Raw genomic sequence first — 12,402 nt, 5'->3', positions numbered from 1 at the left:
GGGACATGGCGGCTCCCCTCAGGGCGTCCCGCTGCCCCCCGCGCCACCCCCGCCCCGCGCAGGGACATGGCGGCTCCCCTCAGGGCGCCGTCGCCCTCCCCACCGCTCCGCGCCATTCCGCGCCTCAGCGCGCCGCGCTGCCCTCCCTGCTCGCCGGCAGGAGCGTCTCTAGCAACGCACGGACCGTCCCGGGTAGCTCGACGGTCTCTGGTCTTAGCAGTCCCTCCCCAAACTTCAAACGTAACTCTGTCTAGATTTCGGCCGCGACGGGTAGTTTACGAAAACACGAGTTCGTTTTTGAGCTGGAAAACAGAAGGTCGATCGTTCTCCCTCCTCCGCAGCGTCAGAATCTTGGACAAGCTACTAAACCGGGACACCTGGAGCTGACACAAGCGCCGCACCTTCCCCTCTAGCAGCCCCCAACTTTTCTGCAGAGCGTCAGAAATAACCTTTCCTTCGGCACAAGCTTGAGACGCGATACAGATTTAAAAAAAAAAAAGCCCCAAACAAGACGGCAACCCACTTTCTCCAAGGCGAAGAGCAGCGCCGCTTCCCCAGCTCCCGTCCCCGTCCCCTCGCAGGCGGCCGCCGGCACAGAAACTTTTCCGAGCGGCGCGGCGAGGCAGTCCCCGCGCACCCGCGGGCCGCACCGCGCACCCGAGCGCGGAGCCCCGCGCGCACCCCCCGCGCGCCCGCCCGCACCGCCGCCGCCGCGCGGGGGAAGGCAGCGAGCGAGGGAGGGAGGGGGCGAGCGGTGTCGGTTACCGGCGAGTGAGCGCCCTTCTTGCAGAGCGGTCCCCTGAAGACGCCCTTAATGCCGCGGTAGTGCCCGTTGCTGAGGTGCCGGGAGCTGATGACCAGGTAGCACGCCATGCGGGTCCGGGCGGGCTGCGCGGCGGCAGCGTCCCGGCCCCGCGGCCCTGCGCGGGGGGCAGGCGGGCCGGCTCCTCCTCGGCGGCGGCGGCGGCGGCGGCGGTGCTACCCCCGCCGGAGCAGGAGCCAGCATGAAGGAGCGGGCGGAACCGCAGCAGCGCTCTCCCCCCACCCCGTCTCATCCAGCGCCCGGGTTAGTGCTGCCGGCAGCAGGATGCACTGGAGGCGGCAGCAGCGGCGGCAGCCAGAGCACATCGGGGGGAGCGCGGAGGCCAGTCCGCATGCTGCTCCGCGGGTGCGAGACGGGCCCGAAAAGAAGAAGGGGAGAGCGCAACTTGCACAGTCCGCGGACGCGACGGCCCCTCCTCTCCTCCTCCTCAGACCAGGTCACCGGGGGGCAGAATCCGGAGGGGGGGTCCTCGGCGGCGGCCGGCGCCCATGGCTCTTCCCTCCGCCCGCCCGGGTGGCGGATGCAGCCGGCCGCCTCGCAGAGCCCGCGCCGCCGAGCCCGCCGCGCGGCTGCTGCAGCCGCCGCCGCGCCTCACCTCACTGCGCGGCGGGAGGCGGCGCGCGCGGTGTGACGGGGCGGAGGAGGGAAGGGCCCGAGCGGCGCCTTCCGCGGGCCGGGCACGGCGGCGGCGGGTGCGGGCGCTGCGCCTCGCCGCCGCGGGCTGGCGACGGGCTGCGGCCGGCGGCTCCGGGCGCAGTGGGCAGAATGGCGGGGGCCGGGGGAAGGCGGCGGGGCGGCCGCTCGGACACGGGGAGCGGCGGCGGCGCCTCTGCGCCCAACTTTCCCGCCTTCGATGACAGGAAAATAACGTCCCTCCGCTGCCTCCTCTGCAGGCTTTCGCCTGCCTTTTCTCTTTCCCCGCACCTCAGCTGTCCTCGCCTCTCTCCCGCTTCGCCCTTCGCCCGCTCTCCCGCAGGCTGCGGCGGGAGGGAGGGAGCGGGGCGCCTCGCCTCGCCGCCGGCAGGGGGCGGGCCGCGGGGCTGCCCGCCATTTCCCGCCGCGCCGCGCCGGGCGGTCCCGGCCCCCGCGGTCGCCGCATCGCGCCCCTCCGCCCTGGCTGTGCCGGGGTGAGCGATCAGCGCCTGCCGGCGGCCAGCTGTGGTACCGGCTTAGCTGCAGAGGTTCCTGCTGATGCCTCCGCGCTTGACTGGGAGCGCAAATCCACGCCGGATGCTGCGCTCACCCCAGGGCTGATCCAACTGCCCCGAAACCCCCCAACTTCGGGTGCTGTCGTGGTCATCCACCCCGGCAGCTCATGAATCTAGGTGCCTGGTGTAATTTACGAACTAAATAATTTGCCTAGAATTACGAGTATTCTCCCACCGCTAAATAACTAAAACAGGTTGTTCTTTTCCCCTTCTGCAAGATGCACATGCTATAAATCGCGGATCTGGCTATGCAAACTCAGCTTCTTTTCATCAGTACACAAGTATTGTCTCTGCTCTGTTACTTACAAAGTCGATAAAAATAAATCAATAAATCACACAATGTAGTCAGCTGCAGATCTTTCATTTCTTCGAAGTAGATTATTTTTAGCTGTAGATAAGACATATTTCAGATTCTTTCATGTAATCCTGTAAAAACCTATGTTTTCAGATATTTAGAGAATGAAAGTGATAAGCCATGCTCATTCCAATTTTAGCCTCTAAAGATCTAGCTTTCTGTGGACCTAACATCAATTAAAAAAAAATCTTTAGCTACTGGACTGTATAGATAAGGAGGTCAAATACTTTTTGGCTGTATATGTAAAATAGTGTCTCCAGTGTCATGTAGGGTCTTAGTATGAAACATGAACATTTTGCATAGTATATAAAACTAGATTATGCGTGTGCATTCAAATCTATTATTACATATTTTATGAATAAACATGAAGTTATGGAGAAAACAAAATACATCTGAAGCTAGCATAACCAAAGCTGGAAGTAACATATTAAGAACCATACAGACCTTAAGTCCTTATATTAACTATAATACTGTCTTTTCCAAATCTAAAAAGCTAGGGGCATTCAAATTAAGCTCATAAGAGCCAAGTTCAAAATAAAAGGAGTTGGCTCTTTGCATGATGCAGAATAGAGCTGTGGAATTCCTTGCCAAAGGATGTTGTGGATGATAAAGGTTTATACAGCCACATGAATCAGTACACATCAGACTTTGAGGCCTGAACGGAGTAACAGACTGAAGGACTTTTTTGAAATACAAATTTACATTGAAAAGCAACTTTATAGAAATTACACTACCACACTGAAAAAAAGTTAACCACTATTAATTTGGTGGCAAAAATGAGCTTTTGCTATTTTTCCCCCCACAAGTCATAGTTGTATGAATGACTTGAGAATTAATTCTTGTTGGCATATCATTTATATCATTTATAAATTTTATTAACTACAATTTCCTTCTGAAATTAGCCCTCTGTGATCCTGTTTAAGATAACAGTGTTATCTTCAGCTTGAATTGTGGCCTGCAGCTTGACTTTCTGACTCAAACTGAATATGCAGTTCTGGAAGTAAAGACAAGCATCTTTTCTGTCTAACAGTGCAGTGAACTTTCAAAAACTTTAGCTTCTCCATGATGTTGTTTCTCAGAGCAGAAGGAGAATTTATAGCTCATCAAAGTGGCTTGCACAGAGGCCTTAATTTCTCTTCTGTTGTGAATAGACGTGGCGAGTCCTTTGCTCCATGGAGCTGCTGTTCTTTTACGAGGTAAGGGAGGAACCACACCGCCTGCATGCAACGGAGCGGCGCGTTTGTGTGTTGCAGCTACATGGACAGACAAACCAGTCTGCTACCTGTTGAGAAGCTTCGGGACAAGCTGAAACTGCACAAGAGCTTCACTGTAGGTTAAGGGAGAGTACTTTCCTCCTTAAACCTATAGATTCTTCCACAGTTCATTTACTAAGATTGTGTGAAAGGGAAATGGTTTGCCCCAGAGTAGACCACACAGTACTTATTTTATCCTGCTGAGAAGGATGATGTGCTCAGCTGACCCTGCTGTGAAAAGTAGCAGTCATTTTAGGCTCACTTCACTTTGCAAACTCAGAGGAATAGTTACTATGACCACCAATCTAATTTATAAACAATCTGGAGGACACAATCTTGAGGAAATGAGATTAAGAGTTGTCAGATGGAATGATTAGATATTAATTATAACATTCCCTGAATGTTCTGTCAAGTCTCTGGAGATGCTGCACCTTCTTCTCTTTCATCACAGGTCGCATAGAAATATGAGCCTTAACTATTTGTAGTTCCATTTGGGTCCAATCCTTCACTCCTTTAGATCTCATAAAGTAATTTTCAGCTGAGCGCAGTGGATGTGAAATACTGCCTTTCAGAGCATTATGCTTTCTCTGCAGAAGTGTTAGTGACTTTTCAAGATGCAAGGAAGTGGAGAAGCAGGTCAGCTGTCTCTAAGAGATGATGACTGGAATAATGAAATGTTCTCCAGTTCATCTTGCCTTTCAATTTACACAGGTTTTTATCATTAATAAAGATTACTTAGCATTTATTGCCAAAAAAATCTGTAAGCATTTTCTAATTACTCTTTGTAGGGATTGTCCTCGTTGCAGAATGTAGTGTCAGATTGAAATACCCAGCCTAGCTCTAAAGCAGCTACTTCTGACAATTATATTCTCAAAATCAGATGGCAGAGCACCATATTAATGCAGTCATACTGCTTTTAATAACAGCTAATTCATATGCTTCTTTCTGGCATTAGACAGTACAGTATATCCTTAAAACCTTGTCTACCCCATGAAGTTAATTTAAATTCTAACTCAGGTACTGCTCGTAATATGAGTTCTGTCTCCACACAAGTTCTGTTATACTCTGCTGTATGGGTAAAAACTATGGTAAGCATGATTTGCCAGCTACTAGCAACCATTCTGCAATATGGATAAAGGCTACATCCACTCAAGTGCCCCAGTCCTAGAATGTCTTTCCACAATCCCCTTACTGTGCTCTGAAAGAGCAAGGACATTCTTCCCCATCCCTCCCAAATGTGAGAAAATTCAAAGAGCACAAAGAATATCTTCTGGCAGACACCTCTGGATATCTTACTAGAGCAATCACATAAGAACAGAGGGAGTGTAGATACGGAGCCTGACTACTATTTCAGTCTGGTTGTTCTTACTTAACTTAGGTTAACATGAAACATGTTTTCCAACATAGATGAATCAAAGTGAACCCTGTAAGAATATACCCTAATGCTGATGTGATTTTTATAAACAGCCTTCATCACAATTCTTGGTGAAGGTGAGTGAGCTCAACATATTTGAAAGACAATTTAGATATAAAAATACACAATTAGGTGCCTGACATTTAACAGCAGTGCCTTAGCATAGCTGCAGTATATGTTATTTTCAGCCATAATGGAGATTCTAAAGCTATAAATCTATTACTGGAAAGATGTGCAGATATTTGAATTATGGCTGTTTAAACTACGTATTCCATCCTCTGTTTCTGTAACCCCTGCTGCAGCGGGTATACAGTGTGCCATAAGTAGACTGAGCTACAGATGTCAGTCTTCAATTATCTTCATTCAAATGCATTCCCCAGGGTTCACGTGAAAAGTGGACTCTTGCCCCACTGAAACCACTGACAATTTTGCAGTTGAGATAACAGAGTTTCTCCAGAAGTTTTCACCTCTTGAGTATGTTCATATATGGCCACGTAACACAACAGCCTGAAATATCCTATTACATCATTAATTGTTTTATCATTCTAACTGAAGGCATTATCTAATATCCCTAATTCTTTGTAAATTAGAACGCCATATTAGAAATAATCAACATTTATGTAAATCATGTGAATCAATTTTAGCCTGTTTGACTTTTTTTCTCAGTGTAGCATATATCTTCATGCATATTTTGTAAATTTTTACTCTTATTTACAGTTCCTGGCAAGTACAAAATTATAAGCTGAGCTGGTCTCTGTAATAATTCTTTACTTTGCTCTCAGTGAAACAGCTATTACAAATCTCTGCTCTGTAAACAACTTTTTTTCCTGAATCTTGAAAGATACCATTTGTATTTTTTTCCCAAGTAGATATTACTAAAAGCTTTGTTATATCGGCCTTTATTCTTTGAATTTCTTTGGATTATACTAGTCCTTCTCTATTTTATTCTGTGTGTGTGTAATACTGGTTATCCAAACCTTTCTAATTCCAGACTGCCTCTTTTTATCTAAATGGTAGTTACATTCCTCTTGTGAATCTTGCTCACTTACATAGCAGCTTTCTGTTACCAAAACTTGAATCTGTAAAGGTTTATACTCTTGAAACATTGATGGCTAAGTTATTCTACTCTTTGGTCAGTATCAGTGCAGTATCAATGACACCATTTTACTTAGGATAGAGCTTTGTGGAATGTCTAAATGCTGAATAACAACTTTATATCTACAACGTGCTATTAACCGTGCAGCCAGCAAATACAGCAATCTGCATGATGATCAAACCAAAGTGTGTGTATGTGTGTACATCTGTGAAGAGTTACAAGTCATGCCCTACTTTTCTTATAGGCCTCTCACTCCACTGGCTTTGAGAAAGTCATATAGCTGAACAAGAATCTCATTCAAGTATCTGAACTCTAACTTTTCTTTGATATATATCTTATGTGACATTCAGCAACCTCTCTGCATTAGTATCTCTATCACTAAAAAAGGCAATATAATGTTTACTTCAGATTTATTGTGGGAATTACTCAGTAGTGCAACCATAGTCACAAAGAATAATGCTAAGTATTACTAGGTGATACTGGGGAAGAATGATGATTTCATAATCAGTTAAAAATAAGCAAGAAGTGTTCCATTATTTTCAGAAGGTTGCTGGATATGCCATTCACTTAAATCTATAGGTCAGTAATACAAATAAGACCTTAATCTTGTATTAACAAGAGCTCAGTAGTTCCAGAGTATAAGTGCCCAGTGACGTAAAGATATCTTGCATTTTATATTCAGAAATAGTATTCATTGGTTCCTTCTTATTGTAAGCTGTATTTTTAACCTAAATTAGAAAAGGTATAGAAAGAATAATGTGAAGTAGCCGCTGATGTGTGAGTTATATTTCAGATTTCCAATTCTATTTTTGTAGCAAATTCTGTTTTTCAGGAAGATGATAAGCGAAAGGGATGAAGATGTTGTGATGTTTTCATTCACTTGCCAATTTATTATGTTTGCATAAATATTTAATATATCAATCTCTTTCTAAGGAAAGAATACAGTCTGCATTTCAAATCATGTCTTTTTATTACATTTTCCTACTGCTGAATCCCACCAAAACTTTAATTACTTGCTGGACATCTGCAAGAGAGGTGACTCACATTTTTCATTGTTCGTTGATGGTCATCAGTCTGTTCTCCTGGGGTTAGCACTGAATGTGCTAGGGGGCTTGATATCTAAAAGCTGAATAAAATTGTATTTTATTATTAGGAACTAGAATTGAATATTAACTGGAACCAGCTATTTTCAAATGACTTTAAAAGGACTTAAAGAGAAGGAAAATATTGTTTAAGCCATGTTTCCCCCACCATAGCTTAGCCATGGTATGAAGAGGAGAGCCTAGAAGTCCCTGAGTACCGGCATTGTCCCCTCCCTAGATTGCTGTGATATCTGGAGGTGGCCAGAGAGGCTGTCAAAGAGTACATTTCAGCCACAGATACATTAACTTCAATAACCAACATGACCACAGCTGTGAATCCCTTTTCCTGTTAATACTAATTTGTTTTAATGAAGCAGCCTAGCAAGAGCAGAGGGAGCCGGATGGCAGGGCTCCATGGACAGCCCATCCCAAGGTCCCCATGTCTCTAAGCCAGGTTTCTCTGCATCTTCTGAAGTGAGTATGAAGGAATAATGAAGGCAACTTCCTTCATATAGATTTTGTCACTGGTGGAGTGAAAATGTGTCCTTTTTCCTGGTATTATCTGCAATGGTAGTTTGTATCACCCTGCCACAAGGAACATACCTACATGCTCACACTGGTTGTGTGCTAATATGCACGGCAACACCCACAGTGACTTTCATTGACAGCTTTACCTTGGCATGTTAGTATCTCCTTTGCTTTCTTGTGCTAGCATTGCAATAAGACACCCACAGATTGTCAACACATATGTGTTAGCTTTTCTCTGGCTAAGTCTTCAGCCTTTAAGGTCTGTTAATTGACACAGATTATGTATAGTTTACACAGGACTCTGAAGTCACATTTATCAGGATGTTGTCATGTTACTTTTCACAAAGTGAATGAGAATTCAGCTTGGGAAGAAGAGAGGGTTGAGGGTGAATGCTTGAGATAACACAAGTTGGATAAAAATAATTGAGCTGGAAACTATATATATTCTGGTCCTAAGATAGGGGCAGCAAGTAACTATGGAGAGGTTCTGTATGGAGTGGACCATTTAGTGTGGCAGTTCACTAAACCCATCCAGCCAGAAGATGTCAAGGAGAAAACAACTCTTTAGTATGAACAGAAGAAGAAATAACTGAATATAAAGTCTGCTGAAGTGCCAGGAAAAAAATCTAGTATGTGCTTCCTTTTTTCAGGAATCAGGAAGAAACCAAATAATACTAAGATCTGGAATAAATGTACATAGACAAATAAAAAGCACTTTATTCTATGTATATGTAATATATATATATATGTATGTATGTATCTGGTGTCTATATACAAATGCAGGCATATGAATAACATAGAAATATATGTATAAATGTTTAAAATGTTAAGACCTTAAACCAATTCATTTCCTGCCTTGTTTTTCTCTTTTTCCTGCTCCAGTGAGGTCCATCCCTTAGAAATCCAGTCTTTTTTCACTTTAGCAAAAACAATCTTTTTTTTTTCTTTTTTAGGAAACTCAGTGACAGAGAAGTGATTTGCCAGTCTTCAGCAAAGAATTATGGAACTTAAGTTTGAGATGTTCACACCCGTTAAACCACTGTGCTACCTAAACTATCCTGGATCTGCATGTTTCCATGGAAGTATTTATTATGCACCACCACAAGATCACACTGTTAGTTCCGAATGTATCCTGTTGCCAGCATTTCATCATCTGTCCACATTAATACTTCATCAGACAACCTTTAAAAAGACTTTACAAAAAGAAATATGAAAGACAAAAGAGAAATTTCAAACTGAGAGCATCATTTGTCAGGTGGTATCCTTTGGAATTTAGATGTTTACTGAACATGGATACATTCATATTATTAGTTGTCTAGGAAACAATAGGTTTTTTTAAGACTGGCACCTAAATACTTTCTCTAAGACAGACAAGGATGCTAAGACTTTTTTGAGCGTATCATAGCTTATTTCTGTTCCTCAGTAGGTAAAATATTTCAAACATTTCATAAATTCCATTCAAGTCACATGGAAAGACATATATTTTTCCCTTGAAAAATGTTTGCAAAATATCCTTATACCCTGAAAAAAAGAGAATACTTTTATAATGATCTAAATTTCAGTGATAATTAATAATATAAAAAGGAAATGTGCAATAAAATCAAAAGGTGACATTCACACCCAAATAAAAAGCTACCACAAGAATTGCACAGTTCCTGTCTCCCACCCAGTATCTCCTAAAATGTCCTTTAGTGGTTCGTGGACTTGCTGGGATCTGCACAAGTGTGGATTTCATCTGATTTCATCTGAAGTATATTATTGTAGCAACTTGCTTATGGCCAAAAGTGTCACAGCTTTCTGCAGAAATAAAATAGATATTTGGTTCAAATATAAATTCAGTCTCTATTTTTGCAGTAATTTTATGTTCTAATTATAACAGTCTAATCTGTAAACAACACATGCTGAGGTTTTGACAGTGAAGTTCTGATGAAACACAGAATAGAAATTTTAATTACATACAGTTCTAATACAGTGAACACTGCAGCATTTCTGTCATCTTTGAAATGGTAACAAAATGAAAAAAAAGTTTTTGAAATATGAGCATGAAGGTAATGAGATCAATAAATGTCAGCTAGAAAAAGTAATCACAACTCTAGAGACTCACTAACCTTTCTACAAATTCCAGAAATAATAGACTAGCTTGGGATGAGGAATTCTTTAACAATGAAAAACAGATACAATTATAAGGGGAAAGCAAACCAAAGACTGCCTAATAATATCAGAGGTGTTGCCTTTTTAGGTAAACAAGAGAAAATGATAAAGATTTTTCCTTTTCCTCCTGAGATCCTAATCATTGCACCTCCATCTACACCTTCTGATTTCAAGAGGGAACTTAAATATAAGCACATATGTATATCTAGAAACAAAATATGAAATGTGGCATGAAGTGTAGTAAGAGATAACAGTTTTGCAGACTGACAGCCTGATCCTTCTCTGAGGGAAATGGAAAAGTTAGAATGCTAATTGACCTCCATATAAATTCCAGATACTTAACGTTCTTAACGTACTTAACGTTTGGTGGTGTATGGATCCTATATATAATTTATGCAAACACAGAGCTTAAGAAAGAATTAATTCAAGACAAGAAACTGTGTGCTACGTTTTAATGCCCCATGGTAGAATCTAACTTCTGTAAGAGAAAACATATTTTACATGCAGTGTTGGATTAAGTAATATTTGAAATGGTAATATTAGTTTTTTTAAAAAAAAATTAAATGTGCAAGACTCATTGAATCTGAGGTGAAAAACAAAGGAAATAAAATATTTTGTCAAACCTATGCAGATGAGCAATAATTTTTTTTTTTTTTGTGTAAGGCATACAATTTTCCTCTAAACATATTAACATTTTATGAAAGTTGTGCAAAATTCACTAAGGATTTATGTACATAACAAAATCATTTTAGGGAAATTTACTTTAAAAAAGAGGAGTAGAGACAACATGGAAATTAATCCTTATTTTATCATAAAAGTCTTTTTTTGCCTCAGCATTAGCTGAGTCTTTTCAGGTATATATAACAAAATTGATGGACAGATGTTGAGATCCCGTAATTGGAATCCACTCAGTGTTTGCAGTCACTAATCAAATTATTTGCAAATGGTAACATGGGCATAAGATCAGCTAGAGATATTAGCAGTTTGTATTTCATCTTTCCAGTTCTAATCTGAAGTAGTAAATGCAAAGGGACTCCATATGGAACATGCAGAGTGCAGAGTATTACAGTATCACCATCAACTTTTATGATTGATAGTTTCTACTTTCTATTATTCTGTATGTCCTGTTGAAACGAAAGGAATTGAAAAACTAAGCTCCCACCTTTCAAATTTTCCAAGTGTCTAACTTTACAAACACACATTTTCTACTTTGCCTTGCTAAGAGCTACTTTTTTGAGCAGGTTTGTGCACCTACACACATATAACATTTTATATTTATAACATTTTACATATATATATGTATATAACATTTTGCAGAACTGGGGATTCTTGAGGGAAGTAGTTCTGCAGCTGGTAGGCAACCCAACACTAAGTTTAGGTTCATGTAGTGACACCCTTTTGTTTTCAGCACAGAGCTTAAGAGTATTGTGAAAGCTGAGTCAATACGTTCTGGAAATCTGCAAGCATTAATTTCAGAAATAAACTAAATTTCTCCTCCTCTTCTGTGCTTATCACAAGTCTCTAAATGCCTATGGAGAGACCCTGCTCAAAAATTACTCATGCTGCAGTGCAGTGATCTTTAAATGATAGCCAATCCTGATCCAACTACCATATTTAATCCATTTCCTCCACAGTCTGAATTTTAAAATACTACATCACAAACCATGGCCATGGTTTGACACAGGCAAGATTCCTATTGCCTGCTACAGGAGCTTGGAGTCTAATATCAGTTTCTACCGCTAATGCCTGAAAACTCTTGCATCCCATTCTAGCTAAACGTTTGACTGAAGCAGCTGGTGGAACATTTTTCTTTTCTGAATTTCATGTCGCCTCATGCTTTGTAAACACTATGACTGGTCTTACTGAGATATTTTGTTGTTTGTTTACGTGCCATTCCAGGAGCACAAAGCAGTTTTCGAGCCAGTTCAGTTGTCTGAGACTTAGCATAGAACTGCTGTAGCATCGGGAACATAGGAGAAAACTGCAGAGGGGTGTGGGCAGCAGCTTCTCTGCCACAGCCATGCATAATGGTGGGAGCAGGCCCTGACAGCCACGGATGTGTGGATGTGCGGTAGATGAGTCATAAGTTTGTGGCATTCCAAGTAGCTTTGGAAGTCATTGCCATGTTAGTAGGGCAGGTATGTGTGTGTGGATGACACTGGAGCAGCACAAAGCCAGCAGCAGTAGCTGGAACCATGCTGAATTTGGGTAAGCAAGAAGCTTTCAGGTTTTGGAAATACAGACAGGGTATATGCTAGCTATAATGCTGTGTTCTGCATTCCTCCACTCCCAGGCTCAAACAAAAACTGTATAAATGGGGACCATGGTATGCAGCAACAGGTAGGCGGCTATATCTAGGGCTGAAAATTTCCAGTCTATGGTTTTGAATGAGGTGGGTTTCAGCCAAATGATCTTTTTCCAATAAAGGCTTTGGTAAGACACTCCGTGCCCCATAGAAGATTATTCAGAATAATCAGCCCATACTAACACTG

General features: G+C 42.5%; 1 protein-coding gene and 1 long non-coding RNA gene across 2 annotated transcripts in view; one reads left to right on the top strand and one right to left on the bottom strand.

Annotated features, from left to right (window-relative positions):
• ZNF804B (zinc finger protein 804B) overlaps positions 1-984 on the bottom strand; it is a 250,123-nt gene extending 249,139 nt beyond the window's left edge. Inside the window, exon 1 of the mRNA XM_026098752.2 lies at positions 766-984. Coding sequence (XP_025954537.2) covers positions 766-873 — 108 coding nt within the window. The 5' untranslated portion in view covers positions 874-984. The remainder of the gene's footprint in view (positions 1-765) is intronic.
• A 201-nt stretch (positions 985-1,185) lies between these two features.
• LOC112982392 (uncharacterized) lies at positions 1,186-10,536 on the top strand. Its single transcript, XR_003258964.2, has 2 exons — positions 1,186-1,259; positions 8,713-10,536. It is a non-coding gene; the product is annotated as an uncharacterized LOC112982392 (long non-coding RNA).
• The last annotated feature ends 1,866 nt before the right edge of the window (positions 10,537-12,402 follow it).

Source organism: Dromaius novaehollandiae, chromosome 2 (genome assembly GCF_036370855.1).
Source record: "Dromaius novaehollandiae isolate bDroNov1 chromosome 2, bDroNov1.hap1, whole genome shotgun sequence".
NCBI classification, from domain to species: domain Eukaryota; kingdom Metazoa; phylum Chordata; class Aves; order Casuariiformes; family Dromaiidae; genus Dromaius; species Dromaius novaehollandiae.
Note: the sequence above shows the minus strand (reverse complement) of the source record. Positions and strands in the feature narration are given on the sequence as shown.